Source organism: Lethenteron reissneri, chromosome 6 (assembly GCF_015708825.2).
Source record: "Lethenteron reissneri isolate LAM-NWPU_2019-01 chromosome 6, ASM1570882v1, whole genome shotgun sequence".
Lineage (NCBI taxonomy): Eukaryota > Metazoa > Chordata > Hyperoartia > Petromyzontiformes > Petromyzontidae > Lethenteron > Lethenteron reissneri.
Genome location: NC_083784.1, coordinates 2,717,511 through 2,741,852, shown reverse-complemented (window position 1 = coordinate 2,741,852; position 24,342 = coordinate 2,717,511). Strand labels below are relative to the sequence as shown.

Here is a 24,342-nt window from a genome sequence, read left to right as displayed (position 1 = left end):
TAAAATGAGTGCAATTTATACGGTAAACCCAACGCTTCAACGGGTACCATAATGTCAGCTGCGAAAAAATCGTAGAGCTCCGACAAGCTACGCCGTTCAGGATGATTTAGGTACCAGAATTCAATTCGAAGGGTCGATACCTTGTTCATCTCGTTAGGCAGCGTCTCGTTTGCTTTGCCCACTTCTCGAGTATATTCTTCTGCCTCGTTCGTTATGTCTAATAAATTCCGCTTAACTAGAGGTATGCGCGAATATACGCACAGGTACGGACCGTTATTGTCCATTCGCCGCTGGACAAGGGCACGTACTGTGGGCTGCGAATGATATCTAACCGCAGTGCGGGTTTGGCGAGATAAGTTAAACATACATACAAGGTGGAACCAGTGCAGAACAACACGAAAATTATCATTTAATTTGAGTTTGAAACCTGCGTAAGTCAAAAGGAATTCATACGCACGTACACACGCACACTCTGACGCGTGTCGCGTTGAGTGTAAGAATCGATCCGTACCAATGAATCCGTGACATGCCAGGTTAATCTGAGCAGTCTCATTGCCCGCTGCGTATGAGTTCGCGGTTGTGCCGAGTAAGGGAGCGGTGGCGCAGCGGTTAGCGTAGTCCAAGACAAACCTGGCGACCAGAGTTCGATTCCTGCTCACGGCCAACACCAGTGGCAATTTTCTGAACCGGTCCTGTGCCTCTCCTAGGTTGACTCAGCCTCAAATGGCTACCTGGTGCTGTGTGTAAACATCGCTGTCGGGGAGACAAAGGTGGCTGGGTGTGGTGCTAGCCACCCACCCCCTCGTGTGCCGTTCTGCGCCCCAACAGCCTGTTGAGGCTATACGGGAGGGATCTTTGTCTTTGCTGTGTAGCTCTCTCATGATTTCAAAGAAGCTCCGAGGATGTGGAGCGTAACGTCGGGCACCGTGCCGAACAAAAAATGCGGCACAACCCGAAAACACGCCGGGGACGATTATTTTCATCTGCTGAGGAAAGCGGGGGCGTTCCCCAACGCTCCAGTTCCTACAATTCAAAGTTCAGCTGCATTCCACGCACATAACACATCATTTGAAAACAAACACACGTGCTGCTTTTTTTTTAATAGCCCAAATGAAGTGTGGTGGAAACGATTACATTTGTTTAATTTAAGGGATATGCAAATTGAGCGGCGTAATCAATGTGTCTTAATGTTAATTGGAAGCATGCACAACCCCTCCTCCCCCTCCCCCCCCCAAGCTCCAGTAATTTGTTTATTTTATTTTCCACTCAGTAATGTGGGCATCAACGCTGTTACGAAGCGATCTCATCACTCCTCCATTGTGATGTCCTCCTCCTTCCTCTTCCTCCTTCCCCCTTCTCCCTTCTCCCTCCTCCTCCCTCTTCCCAGGCTCTCACAATTAACACCCCCATCACCCCACCCTCCTTGCAGCTCGGAATAATGGTCGTGGGGCGTTGGCACTCGGTAAATCCACGCTCGAAACATTGATTACAACTGAAATTGTCCGTCTGCGAGTGCGCGTGTCGGTCACGGCGTTCTCGCTGGTCACCGGCCCCGCTCCCCGTGGTCGGCCCAGCGCGTGCGGCGTGGCACGAACGTTTCAGAGAACACACGCGGACGACGTGGGTACAAAAAGGACTCGGCCTTGCGTACGATGCAACAGGAAAAGAAAAAAACCCCCCACCAACAGTTCCTGAAAGAAGAACAGGCGATTGTCGTCCTCACGTCCAAGGGGACGAGCGAATACATTCGAGCACGTGTGACCGGCTGACAGGCAAGCTGTGAGACTGCTTTGGTACACGCAGGGATAAGGCTGAGGCAGGCCCCAAACTGGGCAGCCTTTGAAGGGCCTCGCCAAGCTGGGCATCAAATAAAACAAACACACCGTGGAACAAGCACACAAATAATGAGAATAGTGCGGCACTTTCAGGGTTCCCCAGAAATCTCCTACGGCCGACAACTGTGCTTGCAGAGGGGCAGTCTCGTTGGGGCTCTCCTAGCGGGGAAGCGTTGGCGTGGATTTTTCTCTGTTTGCCGTCAGCACCTTCAGCGCCAAGGCAGAGGAGGCTTTGCTAGCCCCAGGGGTTTGGCAACCCGCGGCTCAGGAGTCGCGTGCGACTCTTTAAGAGGAGTGCAGTGCGGGCTCTTGAAATTCGAATTTAAAAAATGGTGCTTCTTGTTATTTTGGTTGCCGACCCCTGATCATAGAAGTCCAGTTCACCATGAAAGTCCAGTTCACCATGGAAGTCCAGTTCACCATGGAAGTCCAGTTCACCATGGAAGTCCAGTTTACCGTGGGAGTCCAGTTCATCATGGAAGTCCAGTTTGCCATGGAAGTCCAGTTTACCGTGGAAGTCCAGTTCACCACAGAAGTCCAGTTCACCATGGAAGTCCAGTTCACCATGGAAGTCCAGTTTACCGTGGGAGTCCAGTTCATCATGGAAGTCCAGTTTGCCATGGAAGTCCAGTTTACCGTGGAAGTCCAGTTCACCACAGAAGTCCAGTTCACCATGGAAGTCCAGTTCACCATGGAAGTCCAGTTTACCGTGGGCAGGGATTGGCAACCTGCAACTCTGGAGCTGCGTGCGGCTCACTGAGGACTGCTGCTTCGTGACAGTCATTTACCAAGGGCCACCCTCTCGTATTAACCACAGTGCATTGTGGCTCTTGGTAGGTTGAGTTTTTCCCCCCCACGGAATTCGAAACAAATGACGCCCCTTGTTGTTGTTTTGGTTGCCGACACCCCACCACCCCTCCCCCCATGCTAGCCCACTGGGGGCGGGGGGGCACCCCCTTTAAAATGTATAAAACTTCTAGTGAGACGCCAGTAGAGATACAGAGACCTCAAGAGATGGGGAGAAGAGAGATAGGTATGAGACAGAGAGAGAAGTGGAGTGCAATGAGAGAGATGTCAACGCGAGACGGAGGTGCAACGAGATGGGGGGCTGCAGATGAGACAGGAATGGTGGGCGGACACAAACCAGGATGGTGACAAGTGACAGACACTGCGGGGTGAGACAAGACGGCTGCAGGCAAGCTGTAGATAAGAAGATAACGATTGTCTTTGTGACGATGAACTCATTGATTATTGGTTTTTTACCCTTTTATCTGGCAACAAAACTGAGACCTTTTTTTACGAGGAGTCATGTTTGCATAGACCACAATACCTGCAGTCATAATGCAAACAAAAAATATATGACTGCAGGTATTGTGGTCTATGCAAACATGACTCCTCGTAAAAAAAGGTGTTAGTTTTGTTGCCAGATAAAAGGGTAAAAAAACAATTATCATATTTTTTACTGGCAAATGAGGTACCAATGGTGATGAGCTCATTGTTGTTGTTTAGGATCTGAGCTCATATTTTGTGGAGCCGCCCCCACCCCACCCATGAGATGCTGCTGCTCGGTTTGCTTTTGCCGAGTGCAGCCACTGGATGGTCGCATGCCGATCACTAGGTGGGTGCTCATGTTTTAAATCCTTTATATTAAGTTCGCTTGCTTGCTTAGGACCGTGCAAATCTTTCGGTCGTTTTATAACCCACTTCTCGTGATCCAATCGAGCTGACATTTTCCACACAGACTCGTTGTGCGTGACAATTAATGTTGGTGAAATTTTTTTCCCAAAATTTTACACTTTTTAGGACAAAAATATATTTAATTACCAATTGCTTAATGGTGCAATGCAATCATCTGACCCATAGGTGGCAGCCATCTCAAGCCAGAGGACGAGAGGACTCTCGCCGCCACGCATATAAAGGATTTATAGTGAAAAACTTTGTTTTTACTGGTTATACTTATTGCCGCTGTATCTGACCCCAGTGATTTAAATTTATACATTCCTAAGGCAGAGGCAAATCCATCCGCGGATCAATACATTATGAACGTCTTCTTGGTTGTTTCGGTAAAGTCACGTGACTTTACCGAAAGAACCAAGAAGATGAATCCCTGCAGTCACGAAAGCTTTAAATATGAACGTCTTTGAAAGAAAAAGTGGCATACAATTTTTTGCTATTCATGAAACCTGCCAGGATTGTGGGTGTGCATTAACCCGACCTCTGCCCCCCTCCCCCCCGACCAGGTGTTGAACTCACGACCTTCCGATGTGCACGCCGGGTGCTTTGTCAAAGTTACACGTGACCAGCTTGAACGTACATTGTAAACAAGAAATAAAGTGCGGTTCTTGATTCTACTGCTGCTGAACGGGCACCAATCAAGGTGCTTGCGTGTGGCGGAGAGCGCTTGTTTATTTACACAGCTCCAACGCGTTTGTTTGTTTGTGTCCACGTTGTTTTCGCTTGCCTGTCGGTTTTTGTGAAGGTTTCTAAGGGCAGATTGGGAGGAATTTGTAAGTGACTCAAGTAACAGAAATGCTTATGCCAATGTCAGAGCTCTGAGCCCAGCACCTTTGAGATTCTTGGTTCAAATCCAGGACTAGGTTCAAATCCAGGGCTCCCATTTTAGAAAATAAAAGCCACATTGTTTACGCGCGGGGTGATACGGCCTCATACCACTCACAAGCCTGCAACATAAATCATTTACAAGGCAAACTTCAAGGACATTTCTTTGGAAGTTTCTCTCACTTCTTCTTAAGGCCTGCAATACATTCCTTTAGTTTGGCTTCTTCAGCCTTTTGCGTTTAGTTTGTTGTCCTTCCCCCCCACCCGCCACCTCCGATTTCGCACGGTTGGGTACGTACGGTGCGAAAGAAGTTCAACGTACATTTGTACATTTATGCTAAACCTCGAGAACGATAAACACGTGCGCGCGCTGCTGTGGCTTGGGCTTGGGCAACTTCCTAGTGAAAATGAATTTGCACGCTGGCAACGAACGGAGCGGTTCGGAGCCCCGGGGTGAGGGGGGGTGAGCACCTGGTGAAGTCGAGGAAGTGGACATGCCTCGTGAAGAGGAACGGCTTCTCCAGGCCACTCACGTTCTTGATCAGCTCCGACTGCAGACAAAGGAGGAGTGAAACACCGCCGTGAGCATTCCACGGGTCACCACCCGCTGTCATACGCCGCCTGACGCCGTACTGTGCATTGTACGCAGCAAAGAGATAGGGCTTTTGGAATGGTGGAAATAAAATGACGAATAGGGGTGTCACTGAGGTTGCTGTTAAAGAAATACAAATGGATTTGCAATGTGGCAGCACTAAAAACGAAACAATTTTTAATTTTACCAGGTAAAACCCGCTGAACTATGTAGTTCTTTTTCAGAAGTGACCTGGCCACACATGATAGCTCAACGAAGTGGCTCATCACGTGAAAATTTATAGCAGCCAAATACTCCAAACGCATGTTTCTGAACGTGGAAGGAAAAACCGGAGCACCCGGAGAGCAATCCACGCGGCCATGGGGAGAGAGAAACACGCAAACTCCAAACATACAACGGGCGACAAGGGCCGCGATCGAACCCGCGACCTCCTGCATACCAGGCGAGGTAGATGACATCTCGCCACCGAGCGACAAAGTTAACGACGGAGCGGAGTGAGAGGAAGGAGGCAGAGAGGGAGACAGCGGAGGACAAAGCAGCAGTAAGACGGCGTTCCAGTCAAGCGGGCCGCAACTGGACAGGAGCCACTTGGGAAAGAGAGGACTGGGGAGAGAATGGGGAGCCCCCCTTTGCCCAGCAATGGGCAGCATCAGACCGACAATAACAACATTACAAGAGCCTACGCTGTGAGCAGCAAAGCGCAGCGCAACAAAAAGCCATAGTTGTACTGTACTATGCTCACATCTATGCTCGGTCACCATCACCAACCCGGACTGACCGGCATGGTGAAGTATGGTTAAATGAACCCCACCACGAAGCGTGCGGCATGGTGAGGGCCTCACCCAGCAGAAGATGAACAAAAATTGCATGGAAATTGCCGCATTCGACCTCTGCCATAGGCGGCGTTTGACTTCTATATTTGGGGGGGGGGGGGGGCGGCAGGGGTTTGCTTTGTCCCACGCACCAGGAATCGCAGATACAGACAAATAATTAATTCACAATCTTTTATTTTAAACTGCTTAAAATAACTACTCTTAGGTTTTTTCGGTAAAGTCACGTAGGTAAAAAATAATAGAAATAATAGAAATAAAATCAATTAAAGGTGTCCAGTTTGGGCAGGGCGTTGCCCCCCCCCCCCGTGCCCCCCCATGCCCCCCCATGCCCCCCCCTGAAAACATCGCCCATGACCTCTGCTGAGCACGACGTAGCGTCGCAGCCTATAACACCTGTTGTGCACCGTGGTCACCCATCATAAGCACTTCGCCAGGCCCAGTCTTCCGAGATCTGACAAGATGGGGTGCGTTCTGGGAAAGTTGACCGTATAGGGATTACGAGAAAGACGTGTTTTGCTGTTCAGCGGAAAGGGAAAATATGAATATAACTGCCAACAGCAATAAAAACACAGCGCATTGAAAATGACGTGCAATATAGGTGGCTTGCGCTGAGCTCTGACACGGTGTGAAATCTTGAATTCAAATGCAGGCAGCCACTCAAGGCGAAGCTGGGTGCTCAGGTCGAGCGAGATGACGCTCCGAGACTCGTCACCGATGACCGCAGCAAAAAGAAAAAAATATTTAATTTTTTGCACTTAATATTGCACACTACTACATTCGAGGCCTAAATATGTAAATGGAAATTCTTTATCACAATTTGGGGCAAAATCGTTGAACGGAACGAGTGAAAAGTGGCACCATCAATTGAGGTAGTGCACTTGAAGAGGCCTCAGAAGTAGTTCTAGGTTATCACCTTCCACAGGCCGCTCTTAACATGGGCGCAATGTTGCACGGCTTTCTGAGCGAGCTCTGAATGCAAATTTCCCCGTGTCGTGACACGATGCTGAGAGCACAATTGAAATAACTTTCAGGAAAATATATACTACAATTTAAAATGCGTGCATAGTGCCAAAGATCAAATATATATACAATTTAAATGTATTGGGTCATGATGGGTTAATAGATAGTGAGGCCAGCAAGCGAGGAGCATTCTAGAGAATATTATATAACTAAATGCAAAGCAACAATGCAGCAATGTAAAACAATGCATATATATGCTAAATTATTCCTGGACAGACTAAGAATTCCATGCCTCCGTAATACTGTCAACTCTCCCTCTTTGGCAGACAATGCTGCCAAGTTTTAAAAAGCTCGGAAGCTCCCCCCTCCTTTCCTACTCACCTCATCAATGCCAACGAAATCCCAGTTAATTCCTCCCAGTTCTCTTGCCTCAATTCAACAAGGGGGTTTATTTCTCAAGAGCGTCGGGTGATGGTAAAATCAAGGGGACATCCCGACCCAACCCCGGCGACTTCCAACATCGCTTCGGCCTACACTGCTGCCATAATGTCCGATTAAATCACAGATGCTGACGATCCAAAATTAGTTTTAATGGATGAGTGTCTTCTTGATCATCATCAGCCATGGTCAATCCACTGTTGGATGAAGGCCTCCCCCAAGCCACCACCACCTCTCATGTCTTCCTCTTTCCGTCTTCTCATTGTAATTCCAGGCACGCGTCTCTCCGTCCTCTTAATTAATGGCCCTTTCTGAACAAGTGTGGTGCAGCAGGTAATGCGCAATGATTGAAAGCTTTCTTGTTGAGGCCACAGTACAGTAATTAGTCAACTTTTGGGTTAGATCGCGTCGGTACCATGGCAATTTTCAGCTGTGCCCTCCTTCGCCCAACAGGGAAAATCAAATCAGGTTGTCACATTACGGGCAAAACACATCACTCCAAATTGACTATTGTTGAAAAGCTAAATTCTGACAAGTTTACATTCTAAGTTTCGCTGTCGATTACACCCAGCACCATCAGGTGTTTAACAGCAGCTCTGCCGTCACAGTGTTGTCGATTGTGTCCATTTGCATTACCAAGTTCAGCTTTGCAAAAGCACACCGCCAATTTTGATGATATATACTTGCTTTTCATAATGCATAATTAGAACAATCAAAACGAACACCTCAGGGCAAAAGAGATCAACGGAATGGATACAAGCTCGGCGAACAGTGCATATAAGGAGGCACGGACCGAAGCAACTGGGGACATGAAAATTATTTAATTGGGTGGAGTATTTCACGCTCGCGTACCGCAAGGCTTTGTTTATAGCCCCTAACCCGCATGCTCATTTATCACAACAGGGGCAAGCCCATCGGGGCCGTGATGCTTGCCGCAAGGACCTGCTTTGTTTTCGTCTTGTTCCAGGGAATTCCGAGGAGTTAATTGAGAGCACGCGATTCACCCGTACCCCTGGCACACCACAGCCTGGCTACGCACGCACATTTACCTGCAACTCTATTTTGAATTTCGATGTAAAGCTTTCGTGACTGCAGGGATTCATCTTCTTGGTTCTTTCGGTAAAGTCACGTAGAAGGGAAATAATAAAATAAAAAAAATAAAACATAATAAAATACAATTCTCACGACGTTTCGGCCACAACGCAAGCAGCCGTCCTCAGGTGAAAAAACACGTATATTATATACGCTGCCAAGCTTGGTGGTTTTCATTCAGACGCTGTCTTTCCAACAGACCTGTTCTTCACCTGAGGACGGCTGCTTGCGTTGTGGCCGAAACGTCGTGAGAATTGTATTTTATTATGTTTTAGTTTTATTATTTTATTATTTCTCTTCTACGTGACTTTACCAAAAGAACCAAGACGATTAAATCTATTTTGATAGATAACAATGTTTGTCGATCCACTGCTGGATGAAGGCCTCCCCATGCCATGTTTGGTCATGGGGAGGTGGGGGGGGGGGTTGCTTGGTTATACTTCACCCCGTTGGTCACAGTTCTGGTTGACGAGGGAGCGGGGCAGGAGGACCCCGAGCCGGTGAAGACAACACTTGCCACCGATGTCGACCGTCGCCGGGAACTGAGCTCAGTTTATCTTCTTGGTTCTTTCGGTAAAGTCACGTAGAATTTAAATAATAAAATAATAAAATAAAACATAATAAAATAATTCTCACAACGTTTCGGCCACAACGCAAGTAGCCGTCCTCAGGTGGAGAACAGGTCTGTCGAGGAGACAGAGTCTGTCCTCAGGTGGAGAACAGGTCTGTCAGACTGTCTCCTCGACAGACCTGTTCTCCACCTGAGGACGGCTACTTCCGTTGTGGCCGAAACGTCGCGAGAATTATTTAACATTTTTATTGTTTTATTATTTCAATTCTACGTGACTTTACCGAAAGAACCAAGAAGATGAATCCCTGCAGTCACGAAAGCTTTAAATCAAAATTTGAGCTCAGTTTGTCGAGTTCACGGCGCGGCGCGGTAAAAACCAGCACTCTAACCATGGTACCACCACTCTATCCACCCTCGGCACCCCCCCCCCCTATTCAAAATTTACCCAGAAATGTATGGCATTGCATTTTACTTACGCCATTGTCGCATGCTAATGTGAACTTAATCAGAGTACTCCACCGCAAAGAAATACAACACCAGGGGGCCTGATTTGCATGTTGACAAAATAGTCAAAAACACAAAAAAAATCTCTCCTCGGCGATTTGCCCCACAGGGAGACATCGCCAATGCTTTCACCTGAAAACAACTGAATAATAAGGAACATTCGTCAGGGCGTGCGTGGGGGACCCCCCTAGAGATGCCTACATTTCAGCGGCCAATAATGAATACATATTCTACGTTGTGCTGGGATTACAAATGTAAATCACGAGCAGCGTTCACATTCATTATACGGAGGAGCTGCCGAGTGGCCCCGGTAGGTCAGAGGGCTGAGCCGACATCGTTTTGAAAGCGCAAATCCTAATTCCGGGTTCCAGCGGCCCCGTCATTAAACTGGGTTTTTCAGGTGCAGTGAGGTTGGTGGTCTCTGATCCACCATCAATGAATGTCCACCAGACTAAAAAAGATTAATTAAACGTCATTCTGCACTTGATTTGGCTACATTACAGCTATACTCTTTGGTTCTTTCGGTAAAGTCACGTAGGTAGAAAAATAAAATAAAAAATAATATATCACGACGTTTCGATCGCAACACAAGCGGTCGTCCTCAGGCGGAAAAAATAATCGAGCAGTGAAACTTCTCATATTTAACCTCTTGTTGTAACAGCTCTCTCGCTGGTTCAGCAGTTCCACTGCTGGATTATTTATTCCGCCTGAGGACGACTGCTTGTGTTGCGATCGAAACGTCGTGATATGTTATTTTGTATTTTATTTTTCTACCTAAGTGACTTTACCAAAAGATGCAAAGAGTATGGATTCCTGCAGTCACGAAAGCTTCAAATCAAGATTACATTACAGCTTTGAGCTTTTTTAAAAATACCAGTCTATTTTTCACGTGACAATCAATATTGGAGTGGTGGTGCGGTGATTAACGTACTGTACTTAGAACTAAGTGACTCGAGTTGGATTCTGAGCCACAGTTACGTCAGAACCGGTCCCGTTCTGCCCTCCCACCCTCCTCATCAACGGTTGGATTGAGAAGTTGCTGGATAATTATTTAAAATAAGGCCCACTCGATAGATTTTTAACAAGTCCTGTAAAAATATCTCTTCCATATCCATTCTCATGGGGCACACCGCTCTGACATTTCCAACTGGATCTTTCGTCACGTGGCACGACACCGAGATGGACAAAATGGAACAACTTGGAGGTTGGAAGAAGCAAAAATGACGCAGAAAATTTCATCTGAAAATGAGCGGCGGCGCGGAAGTTAGCACGCCCACTGCGCCGTGACCACGTCGACCAAAGTTCGATTGCCTGGAAGGAGCGAGCGTCGTGCGTGGACGCACGACAAAGAACCTCCTTCGCCTGCCCCCAACCACCGTCAGAGCGGCAAGGAGGTGAGGTCACAGCGAACGCCGCGCTTGCGTCGACAAGAGAGAGAGAGCGCTCGTCCCAGAGCGGGCCGGCCGGCTCAGCGGATGTGCGAGCGGTCAGAGTAAACGGAGCGTCAAGCGGCCGGAGCCATCGCTTCAGTTGGTCCAAGCCCTCTTGTGGAATGACCTAATGGCGGTGGTGCCAACGATTTGATCTTCCTTGTGGGAGAAATGCCAAAGCAGGCGACGCATAAAAATTCGCAGTGTCAACACACACCACTGGCTACGTGACACAACAGTGCAGCTCCTTGTTAAGCCGCTTTGCGCATTTATGCATTAGTCATACCCCAGCAGTCAAAGAAAATAAAGTTTGCTTAAACGACGTAATGTGTTTCCTGCAAGAACAAGAAGATGTACAGCACTGCACACCGAAGGGACACGTTTCTTCTGTATCTAAGTGGATCCCTGCAACTATACCACTCATGAAACGGCTCTTGCGAGCCCCCCGAACATGAACGGGCTGTCTGCATCTACGTGGTCACGTGGATTTTTTTTCTGCGGGTCCTTTGGTTTTTCCATCGACATTCACAAAATGCATTGAGGTTATTTAGATTATTTTGGTGCGATAAATGTTCAAATGGTGGGCCACTTTGCTGAGCTGTTATTTGTGGGCAGGTCGCTTTTGAAAAATAAGTTAATGCCTCAGTGGGCTTGGCCTGGTAAGATGGGGATAGTTTAGCTTCACTGGGTATGCGTTTTGGTGATGTGTTTACCTTTCTTGTACTTTGCACTATTATTGTATTCTTGTACTGTTTGTTGTTGAAAAGTTCTTACCCCGTGCCCTGACTGAACATGTGTGTAAAGAGGAGCTTCATAGCTCATCGGATTCCTCCAGTATAAATAAATATTCTGATTCTGAAATGGGTGCACGTTTGCAATGTGTGTGTGTCGTGTCTCAGATGCGCCAGTGGTGACACGCCCCTAGCGGTGGGGGGCGTTATTGCAGAGGTTCGCGGTTCGAATCCAGCGGCAGCCCCGATTAACACCACAGCCGTGATGACCGTAAATACCACAAATACCGCGTCACGTCTGCAGCAATGGTCGCCACCTACTGGCAGACGAATGCTCATTTGCAGGCCAGGTGCCGAGTCAACTTGGGCCCACAGGGACAGCTGACACTCGGGGTGCCCTTTAATTGTTTGAGGCGAGGTGTGGTGTAAAATGCTCCGAGACGCTCCAGCGTATCGGAAGGGCACTATATCAAAATCAAATCATCACAACATGCGTGCGGTTTGCAATGTAAGACCATGAAGTTTGTATCACAAAGACGTGAACATAATAAACATATACAGCATAAACACAGTATGTATTGTATAAACTGTACACACTATACGTACAGTATTATACATTGCATGCTGTGTGTACAGGAGATTGTGTAAACTGTGTATGTATAAACAAAGATCACGTTTGCAACATCGTACTCATGCCATGCAAACGGTCGTACAACTTCAAATATTTAACAAGAGACGATGCCTGTATGTTGACATCCCGCATTGCAGGTGAGGGCTCCCATGAGCGAAAACCTTCCGTGGCTTCCTCCACAAACCGATAAAGAGCCGAGACTCTGAGCCACCAATTTATATTGGATGGCAGAGAGTCACGGAGACTTTAAAACAGTGCTGCACACTACACTCTTTGGTGCTTTCGGTAAAGTTACGTAGGTAGACAAATAATAGATCACGACGTATCGATCGCAAGACAGTCGCTTGCGTTGCGATCGAAACGCCGTGATCTGTTATTTTGTTTACCTACGTAACTTTACCGAAAGAACCAAAGAGTATGGATTCCTGGAGTCACGAAAGCTTCAAATCAACAGTGCACACTATTTGGACGCACGTGTAGGGTGGGACAACGACGTGAACATTAAAAATGCGTTGTTTGGAAAAAAATTGAAGGGAGGAAAGCCTAACAGAGAATGGCTTAAATTTCGATTTAAAGCTTTCGTGACTGCAGGGATTCATCTTCTTGGTTCTTTCGGTAAAGTCACGTAGAAATGCCTTCACGACGACGACATCGTAAGAGATTGGTGCCATGAAGATGTGGCATCACTTCGGCATAATGGCAGAAGACGGAGAGGAAAGTGGAAAAAAATGACGAAATGTGCAGTAGACACCTACGGGCTCTCTGCCCTCACGGATCGTGACGATGACAGATCTGCCGTGCGCAGAAAAAACCCAGATGCCGTAATTGCAACTCGACCTTTCCTCTACAAATTCCAAGGTCACAGCATATCTCAGGGCCAGGCTAATGGGCGTCTCTCACTGAGAGGCAAAGTCAAAAATTGCAGGCCGTGCACCCACCAGATCTTGGCAACACATGGGGCCCCAAGAGCTGACCAAAAGCCAAGCGTGGCATTCCGATTCACCGCATTTCTCTTTCATGTTCGACTTAAAGTGGCCGTTTTTTCTCCACCCCACCCCCCCCCAAAGAAAAATATATGAACAAATGAAATTGCCGCCCAAGATGAGCCTTCCACTCCGTGCTATATATATACAAATACACATACCCTGAATTAGTATCTGAGTGGCTGGCTATAATAAGCCTTTAGGCAGTTTTAGGGCAGATTTTGGATGATACGTTTCCCCTGGGCCCAAATTACACGACCGTTTGTTTTAGAGTTGCACGTTAACAGAGCCGCTAGCAAAAAAAAACCTCCGCTCACGGAATGTCCGCAAATGAGCCCTGCAAAAACAAATAATAAAAATAATAATTTTAACACCTTTGGTATTCGCTCCGTTCTTGCAGCGCACGGCTGTCACGGAGGCGCCGCACGTTTCACAGGCGGGTATAGTCTCCCAGTGGCAAGGGGGGTCAGCGTTGCCATGTGGTTTTTACTCAATTTAAGTAATTTCGCAAGTTATTAACAAATTTGGACCACGACCCCGGCACGCACACCCTCACCTCGTTTGTAATAACACGACAGGATCATTTGGCGGCCACTACGGAGCAAGCAACGCATCCTTGGTGAAATGAACTCCCAGTCCGCCCCCGTCGCCGGTGTTCACGAGAGCTGGAACCACGAACATTTGCAACAAGTGGCAAATGCTCGGCTGTGTCGCCACTGAACTCAACTGCTGAACTGCCCACCCCCCCCTTTGTCCCAGACAGAGCGGTGAGGACAAGGGCAAATCGCATGAAGGAAATGCTGCCGATGGCTGGGCAGATAAGCGGACGGAGAGAACCCGCAGGTAAGAAGATAAATAAACAACAGTGGGACGGAAGTAACGGAAGGAAACACCAGTTGTGTGCATTCCACTGCGGGTTACCAGGATGGGTACACACACCACACCCACAGAACAGGTTCTAAATGTTGACACTCGGCTCCTCTACCAATGAGCAAATTTTTTAAAAAAATTTAGTGATGTTAAAAAATGTGCAATTATTTTCTTACGAAAATTGTTGAAACGCATTTCAAAGGATGTGGCCGCTGAGTGGCTCCGAGGTCAAAGCGCTCCCTGGGCACCACTAATCAGGACCATATTTATCCTGGAGAAATCCGATGAGCTATGAAGCTCTTCTTTACACACATGTCCAGTCGGGGCACGGGGTAAGAACTTTTCAACAACAAACAGTACAAGAACACGGTAGTAGTGCAACGTACAAGAAAGGTAAACAAATCACCAAAACGCATACCCAGTGAAGCTAAACTATCCCCATCTTACCAGGCCAAGCCCACTGAGGCATTAACTTATTTTTCCGTGGGCACCACTAATCAGGATCATATTTATCCTGGAGAAATCCGATGAGCTATGAAGCTCTTTTCCACTGAGATCCTGGGTTCTGATTCAGGCAGCCGCCGATCACGAAGCTGGGCTCTCCCGATGGCGTGAGCACTAATCGCCACGTTAAATGTTTCTTTTTATCAACACAATTTGTTCCTATTCTGACACTGAGAATTAAACGATTGATTTTCCTGCGACGAAAAATTACTGCTCCCATATGGCAGAGCAGGTTTGGGGCCAGTGCAGTGTTTCTAACTGTGTGGACTAAAAAGTCACTGGAAGAAATCTCACATGTAGCCCTGTGATATCCATTTCCGTGGTCCATTCTCTTCACACGAAGGGGTTGCATTGCTCTGCGGGAGAGCCGAAGGGATACTTCGACCGTGCCATTGGAAGTGACATCGATATCAGAATTTCGAGAACAAAAACTAATTTAAATTTCGATTTAAAGCTTTCGTGACTGCAGGGATTCATCTTCTTGGTTCTTTCGGTAAAGTCACGTAGAAGGGAAATAATAATAGAATAAAAATAAAACATAATAAAATACTATTCTCACGACGTTTCGGCCAACAACGCAAGCAGCCGTCCTCAGGTGAAGAACATGTCTGTCAGAAAGACAGGTCTGTCGGAAAGACAGACCTATTCTTTACCTGAGGACGGCTGCTTGCGTTGTGGCCGAAACGTCGTGAAAATTGTATTTTATTATGTTTTATTTTTATCATTTTATTATTTCCCTTCTCCGTGACTTTACCGAAAGAACCAAGAAGAAAAAAACTAATTTAAGAATATAATAATTTCGTGCAGGCATCGGTGGCTGGGCTGAGAGTCCAAGCTTGCCACAGTTGACAACCGGTTTAATCACGGGTTAATGAAACCCAGATTTAGACGACTAGGATCGCAGTGGTGCCAGGTCAGTGCTCTGACCCCTGTGCCAGCCCGTCACAGCAAAGTTAATCTTTTTTTATTCCTTTACCAAAGCGTAGAAAATGTGTCAGAATTTCTAGGACACACCGCCTTGGTTCCTGTACCAGAGATGAGATTCGGATGAAATATACGACAATTTTGGATAATTATTGGATTTTCCAATTCAGATTTTTTTTGCGTCTACATGCTCACGAAAGTTGACTTCGTTGGATACAACGTAGCACCATTTTTGGCGGGGGGAAAAAAGGGGTGGCAGCAGTGCCACCATGTTAACACTTCCAGTTTTCCTCACCAATCAAAACAATTTGGATTTCCGCCAAACCGAAATTGCACGTATAACTTACATTTTTGGATTTTTCATATTCATCCAATGCTTTGGAGTCAATCCCGAGCGTGTACACGTAAATTAAGAGCTATTTTTGTCTCTTTGGCACGTGTTTCCTTTTCCCAAAATATATTTTGCTAAGATATTTTTTAATTAAAGAAACAACACGTGGCAGACGTCCAGAGAAAAACTAAGTAGAACCTTTAAACATTACATGAGACAGACTCCTCCCATTGCTTCGACTGGTAACAAGTTGGTTGGAGGGTTTCTGCATCTCTGTTCTACTTTAGTGCCTTTCTTTCATCTCGTGACTTCCACCCCCCTCCCCCCCCAAACTCTTTCAGTGAAAAAGTCACTTGAGAACAATTATTGTATTCTGGAGTTTAAACATTCCTGTGCACGCAATTGCAATTTAATCCACAAAGCGCGCTGGCCTGGAGCTTTTACATTTCATTTGTATGCTCCACAAAGTCACAGAACGCACGGGAGGTTTGTGTCAGCGCAGTAACTTCTTAACGAAGAGTTTTTGTGATTGTGTATTTTCTGCAAACCTTATAAGCCTCACGACGACAGCCCCTGCACATCCGATGAGCACAGTTGGCTACGTACGGTGCGAAAGAAGTTCAACATACGTACAATGGACCATGGAAGTGGATATCATGGAACTACCACGAAGATCCCTTCCGTTGTTACCCACATTGGGGGACGGCGATTAGCGTACTGTTCGTTACATGACTCTCAATGTGATGTGCACATGCAAACAATACCTTCCTCGACGGTGTTCTTAGATTCACGCACACGAGCACACATGCGCATAGCACACACAAATCACATGCATCATCGTCAGCCATGACCAATCCACTGCTGGATGATACCTCCCCAAACCATCATCATCTCTCACCATCCTCCAAGATGACGCTCCATCTGCGCTAGAGGGAATGTCATCCCTCCATACCATTATAATTCATCGACAGATGAATGTAACTTGGTTTCTTGTTTAATGTTTGTTTCTCAATTTACCTCCCCCCCCCAATCAACGATGTTATATTACAATTATTAAATCAAGTGTACAGTCACGAAAACCATCGCAGCTAGCAGTGCATCACCCTGTGTTCGAGACCAGTCCCACAAGCTGATGTCATAGAACTACTGCTAAAATTAAGGCCATGCAAAAAATTGGTTTGTTGCACGGCGTTTTTCATTCTCAGAAGCTGGAATTTAGGTCAAATAACAAGCGAAAAAAACCGAATTAATTCATGGGATTTTGCGTGTGGTTATTTGGTGACCCAGCTAAAGCCTTGCGACACGTGAGAACCTGGATTCATCATGGATTGTATATTCTAGTCACTGACCTATTGCCTTTTACGTGGCCAAATATTACCCAGCAGAATTTGCTTAAGAAAGGCAACCTCTGAGCGGGTTTCAAGGTCTCTGGGTCTGCCGAGTTCGGTCAAGTAAGCGGAGACCCAGAATTGAGGGCTTGTTTATATAACTGTATAACATTACTAGCCACGACGCTCTACAGCAATTGCATAATGATCTCAATCGAACCACGGAGTTCAATCCCAGGCTTCTCGGCGGCGAGGGCCCAGCTCTCTGACCCCCTACACACCACCACCCCCGGCCACCTGACCCCTCGCTCGTTAACTCATCGATTCACGAGGAACCCTTCGTAGGCCGCAAGGGCTAGAAGAGTCCGTTCGTCCAGCTCGACGCAACTGCGCATTTCCGGCAGGCTGAGCAAATCACCGGCTGCGCCGCCGACTCCTCTAACTTGGCTCCGAGGTTCGTGCGTGCGCAAGAGAGTGACGGCGTTGAGGAGCAAGCTGGACGTCAGCACTGTGGCTTACATTGAATCTAGTTTATCATAGGGGGGTGGTCACCCACACGCTCTGTTTAAGGTACAGACTAACTCTATCTCGCAACAGATGCAGTTCGTAAATATTTAAACTTTTAGACGTTTTCTGGGTGTCCGGCACAGAGATGGAGTTCGTGTGCGTCTTACACGGAGCGTGTCGGTGACCGTCTGGAATTTACTTCCAGACTAGATTAAAAAGTAATTTCTTTAGAACTGATTTTCGTGTTTAGTTTGTTGTCCTTCCCCCGCCCCGCACCTCCGATTAGCACGGTTGTCTACGTACGGTGAGAAAAAAGTTTAACATACATCGAAATACATACAGGAATGGGGAAGAATGTCGGGGTCAGGCAGCAAGCATCGGAGGAGGGTGGGGGGAGGCGTGGGAGGGAAGCGTGGGTGGCGATCGTTCGGGATGATGAGATGGCTGGGACGCGTCGCTTTCCCGACGCGGCGCCCGCCACATGGGCTCAACGTGGGAGCGGAGACGGCAGCTTGAGCCAGAAAAGCCGGGAAACAAAGAATCATCCGACGGACTCTCCTCTCGGTCAATGTAATCTCTAGAGCACGCGGCCGGCCAAGTAGACAACACGGAGAACGCGTGTGGGAGGCAAGAGAGGGGAGACGGGTTCACTGACAAAGGAGGCTTCCTGCTCAAGACGAACACTCACCGGACCCCTCAACCGCACGCACGAAAGCAACGCAGAATCAACCCCGCAGAATTTAACTAAGTTACAAGTTCAACATTGTTGTGCCGCTTTACACTGCCCCCCCCTCCCCGCCGTGCAGCGTGGATGAAGCGGAGCCAAGCAACCAACGTGGACCGAAACAACCTTCGTCATCCAGCAGTGGATTGACGAAGGGCTGCAAATCATCATTAATTACGATTATTATGATTTACTTTACCGTTAGCATAACGCTCATCAAAGTACAAAACAACATTGGCGACTCGTCGCGTAAACAGTGGCCATGAAAACCCGAACTCGTGCGCGATAAGAGAGTCGAAGAGGCGATTAATCTCATTAGGGGCAATTACGCTGCAATGCCGCGTGCTTGTGTTTATATTTAGAACATTCTCGGCATTCGTGCCGAGCGACCGAAGAAGACGTGAGACGCCCACATTGCCCGACGCGCTCGCTCGACGCCACCGCCGCGCCAGCAGAGTTTTTTGCGGGGGTCACGGCGCGCGAGCACATTTGTTGCGCTCGTTAAGTTACAACACCTAGGACGGGTTGGCAGAGGCACGCAGAATAAACTTCCCTTAATTCTAGATTTGAAGTTTTCGTGACTGCAAGGATTCATATTCTTAGGTTTTTTCGGTAAAGTCACGTAGGTAAAAAATTTAAATTAATAAAAGTAAAATAAAAATCACGACGTTTCGGAGGCAACACAAGCTTCCGTCTTCAGGTGGAACCGTCACAGCCTACTTGATACAACTGTCGTGGCTGTGACGGTTCCACCTGAAGACGGAAGCTTGTGTTGCCTCCAAAACGTCGTGATTTTTATTTAACTTTTATTAATTTAAAATTTTTACCTACGTTACTTTACCGAAAAAACCTAAGAATATAAACTAAACTTCCCCTCTGCATTCAGCAGTTTCTCCTCCCCACCTCACCCCCTCCTGAACCTCCACCCATTCCTCTCTCACAGGGTTGGTGTACGGTGATTTTTCTGCAATATTTTGCTGTCTTTTCTTGGATTCTCTGTTTGCACTTAGTCACTTTAAGATGTTTTGTTGTTCATGTTTTAGTTTTTTGTTTGTTGCGGTTGTACCCGATTCAAGAGCCGAATGGCTCACAGGGCTATACCTAATAAAATGAACTTTGAACTTTGAACAGCCTCACCTCTTCTCTATCGCCCATCCTTTTCCCTCCCCTCCGCTCCACTCCTTCCCGTCCCTCCCCTACCCTTTCGTGATCCCCCCAAGTTGCCCCTCTAATCGCCCGGTCACACATTCCTCAATTCTCGTAGAGCCGCCGCCTGCCATCGACATCAGCGGCTTCCCGGGAAGTGGCTCCGTGGAGGAACGTAGTGGCTCCCACAACAGACCTCACAGAGGGCAGGCTGATGCGATACATTCCAAAGTATCAATAATAGATTACTTTTTCTCACACTCTTCATTGAACAAGGTTAAAGGCCGTAACCTATCAGAGCCAGGGGCGATGCGAGCAGCATTTGGGACGTAATAGGTTTCACCCCGAGCAATTACATTGAATTTTCACCATCCAATGTCTCAATTCTATTGAATAACTCAACTTCTTTCCAATGTGGGGAACGTATCGATTCCAGTAATTACGTACAATGTAACGTAAATCAAAAGCAACAGATTCTTACACACGCACCAACGCCGATGCACCACGTATCTAATAGGCAATCTTCATAAATTCATCGTTTTGTGCCGAGCCAGCGACATATCCGACTGCCCTTGTCTGTCCGCACGTGCACCGATGACTTATTAACAACTATGTGGGGATGCACTGGGACAAGTTCAGATAACGATTGTCATCGATGTTCAACATGGCTGAAAATCAAACTAAGGTCACTAAATGTGAAACGCAGTGCACTAACCACCACACAACATACAGCCTACTACGGAGGCCTACTACGGAGGCAAGTGCTGTTAGTGAGCGCCTATGCAGGAGGTCGTGAGTTTGATCCCAACCCTGACGCCTGTATATTTGGAGTTTGTATGTTCTCCCCATTGTCGTGTGGATTTTTCTCTGGGGCCTCCGTTTGTTCCCCTCGACGTTTAAGAAACACGCACCTAGAGTATTTGGGCTCGTTATAAATTTCACCACGTGATGATGAGCCACTTCGTTGAGCTATCATTTGTGGTGGCCAAGTCACTTCTGAAAAAGCAACTCTATAGCTCAGTGGGCCTTACCTGGTAAAATAACACAAATATTTTAGTTATTAAGGGGCGGGACGATATTCAACACTCGGCTGGCTGCCTTCTCTCTCCAGTGCTGATGTTGAACATCACAAACACCACTACCTGGATGGAGGCCCACCAGAACCGGAGTTCAACTCCCAGGATGGCCGGGAATCTAACTCAAGTCACGGGATGGCACACAGCTGCTTGTGCAGACACGTACATACATACGCAAGACAAAGATCCGCCGTGTAGCTTTAACAGACTGTTGGGAAACGCGCCGTTAGCGAGGACCGATGAAGGCGGGCACGGCACACTAGGGGGTGGGTGTCCAGTACCACACCGGGCCGCCTTCGTATCCCGAGCGGCGATGTTCACACATCGCACCGGGCAGAGTCGATCGCGGAAAGGCTCAGAACCGGTCCTGATGATCAGGTTCAGGTTGATTTATTTGGTATAGCCCTGTGAGCCATTCGGCTCTTGAATCGGATGCAACCGTAACAAGCAAAAAACAAAAACATGAACAAGAAAACATCTTAAAGTGACTATGTGCAAATAGAAAAATCCAGGAAAAAACTGCAAAGTCTTCCAGAAAAAAAGCACCGTACACCAACGCTGTGCAAAAATCCCAGTGGGATGCAAGTCAAACAACAACAACAACCACAAGAGACAACTTAGATTAAAGCCATCATTCTAACTCCGTACTACAACAAACAAACATGGCCAAACCAAAAAGCGTTTTCGAAATCACCAAAATAAAGCCATAAGCAATGTAACAGTGATCATAGGAACTGTGACCGAAATTTCACAATAAACGACGTCACTGGTGTTGCCCTTGAGCTGGAATCGATCCCAGGGTCCCCGGGATCGTAGTTCAGCGCGTCAACCCGCTGCACCGCCGCTCCTCGTAACACACGGGGCGGAGCGCGTGGGCATGCACACGCGCACGCAGCCCATCACGCGACACTCGTTACGAACAGCAGCATTGCATAACTGTCGTGTTAGTGCGTGCGGTAGGTGGAAAGGACCATCTGCTTCCCGCGAACACAATGGGATCTGAGCAACAGGGCACTGCCCTCGACACACGCCGTCTCTTCCTCTACGCTCATCCTCCACCCCCCCCTGGCCCCTGTCCAGCTCTTCCACCCCTTTGTGCTCTGGTTCACATTTATGAGATGCGGGGAGCGGGGCGGGGGGGGGGCGAGGTAGGCTCAGGGTCACCCCCTTGAAATGAATGGTCGAAGAGGAAGTCCTTGTGAGCTATATCAACAAGCTCGCTTGATAGCGCCAATACGCTTGGGCTCCCCCGTGGCAGCGCAATAGAGGAACCGCTTCTCAGAGCATCGATTCAAATCGATCACTACAGAGGTGGCCGGGTGGCTCGCATGATCGCGGCCCTGCGCTGACAACGCTGAGAGAAGTCTGGGTTCGAATCCAGGTTTTCTGCCGCCCAGGATTAAACCGGGTTTCACGAATCGAGCTCATCAGTTGTTTCAGCCCGGTCGCAAAAGCTACCGTCACGTATAAAAAATTATTACACGCTGAATTGTTTTTTTATTTCGAAAAATTCCAGCTCTTGAGATTTGAAATATCAGATTGACTGATGGCCTTAATCTAAGTTGTCTTGTGGTTGTTGTTGTTTGACTTGCATCCCACTGGGATTTTTGCACACAGCGTTGGTGTACGGTGCTTTTTCTGCAATATTTTGCTGTCTTTTCTTGGATTTTCTGTTTGCACATAGTCACTTTCTCACTTTAAGATGTTTTGTTGTTCACGTTTTTGTTTTTTGTTTGTTGCGGTTGCACCCGATTCAAGAGCCGAATAGCTCACAGGGCCATACCTAATAAATGAACTTGAAATAAACAAATAAATCAATAAATGCCCTTGAACTTGATGTGACGAACAGTACGCTAATCGCTGGCCCCTGGTGTGGGCAACAACGGAAGCGATCTTTGCTGTAGCTCTGTGATTTCCGCTTCCATGTAAAATTGTACGTACGTATGTTGAACTTCTTTTGCGACGTACGTAGCCAACCGTGCTAATCGAACGTGCGGGGAGCTATAATCCTGAGGCTTATTGGATTCCAGAAAATCCAAATTTGCAAAAACTCTTCGTTCAGAAGTTACTGCATGGATATAAACTCCGCGTGCGTTGCGTGAATATACAGAGCGCACAAATGAAATGTAAAAGCTCCGTGCCAGCGTGCAATGTTCTTCCCCCCTTCCTGTATGGATGAATACTTTCTTTCTCACCGTACGTAGCCAACCGTGCTAAATCGGAGGCGCAGGGGAAGATCAACAAACTAAAACACAAAAAGCAGTCCTCAAAAGAAATGGTCTAATACGAAGGTTTGCACAACTCTGCCAGAGTTCGAAATGGCTACTCTGTGTCTGGACACGACACCACCAGCTCGGTGGTGGGAGCCTCCCGTGCAGGAATTCGATGAAGACCGGCAAACGAAGCTGAATGCCACTAAAGTTTGTGATTAAAACCCTAACTCTAGACCCCAAATTTATCACGTGGAGCAATTGCGCGGCAGTGAGCACATCCTGCTCCAAAAACCCAGCATTTCAGAGTTGGAATTCGCGGCCGCAAGCCGACACATTCGGAGTGCGTGATATCCGAGCCAGTCACGGGAAGCCCTTCCCTCTCGCCAACTCAGGCTGACCGGCGTGGTGAAGTACGATCAAACTACCCCCAAGGACGACGCAGCATGCCGAGCCCCTCCATCTGGCAACGGAATGGACAAACGGCTGGAAAAGTATGAAAATCGTTATGGATATATATACGTACGCAGAGTTGAATACTCATATAAAAAGCGTAAAATACACTGCACAAAATTACTTGTCGTATATCCAGCATGAAGTCCATGAATCATTGTGTCACAAAGCTATGTTCACTTAATGCGTTTCCATTTCAGCGTCATCCAAGAAGACATTTGTGAGGAATGAGCGGGCCGTCTGCATTTGGGTTTCTCCGCCGCCCTGCAAATGCACTCAGAATGGAAATCTCCGCTCCTCCGCCCATCATCATCCGCTAAATGTTATCCCGTCCTAACGACCGCCGATGCCTCCCGGAGAAGCCACGTCCAACGTCTCCGTCGGCCTGACTGCGAGCGCGCTACAACTCCGCTCGCTCGCTCGCTCGCTCGCTCGCTCGCTCTCGCACGCTTTACTCCCCCCGGAGGCTCCCTCATTTGTTTTGCAAAATTGGCGTCCAATTTGCACGCACGTCAGTCGCGCCATTAGCAACGCCGCCGCTCGCGTAAACAACACTCGGCGATTGCTTGGCATCCCAAGTGGCTCCAGCGGCCCTGGGTTTATATTTATATTAAACAACGTATGGGCGAGAACAGTATGTCGGCTCTGACACAGATCACGTTATTATTATTATTATTATTTTTACTCGTCTATAATGTGGTTATTTCACACGCCTGTGAAATATAAAGTTCCAACACCTAGGACGGGTGTTTGTCAATCAGGTTTGCTTTAACCACCACCGCGCAAACAGCGTGCGTGAGCGAGCATCTGTTGGTAAGCGTGCGTGCGTGAGCGAGCGAGCGAGCGATGAGGCCGACGTTAACGGGACGCGCTTCGCAAATGAGAAGTCAATGAATTTTAATTTGAACATTGCAGCACTGCGCAGCGATGGGTCTCGGTTAAGACGCTCGCAACAAAGGTGCAGACGATGGATTGCATCCACGTCGTGTGCAGCACCTGCAGAGTTTGTTAATCACCGCACGCAGCCCATATTGTTGGCGGGCGGCCTCAAGGTTAATCTTTTGACGCATTGTAAAGGAGTGCTCCACACGTGTGCACATGAATGCGCAA

At 47.6% G+C, this 24,342-nt stretch overlaps 1 protein-coding gene across 1 annotated transcript in view; it reads right to left on the bottom strand.

Moving 5' to 3' along the window:
* UST (uronyl 2-sulfotransferase) overlaps positions 1-24,342 on the bottom strand; it is a 131,972-nt gene that overhangs the window by 27,752 nt on the left and 79,878 nt on the right. The window contains exon 4 of the mRNA XM_061570029.1: positions 4,866-4,945. Within this exon, the coding sequence (XP_061426013.1) occupies positions 4,866-4,945 (80 nt within the window). The remainder of the gene's footprint in view (positions 1-4,865; positions 4,946-24,342) is intronic.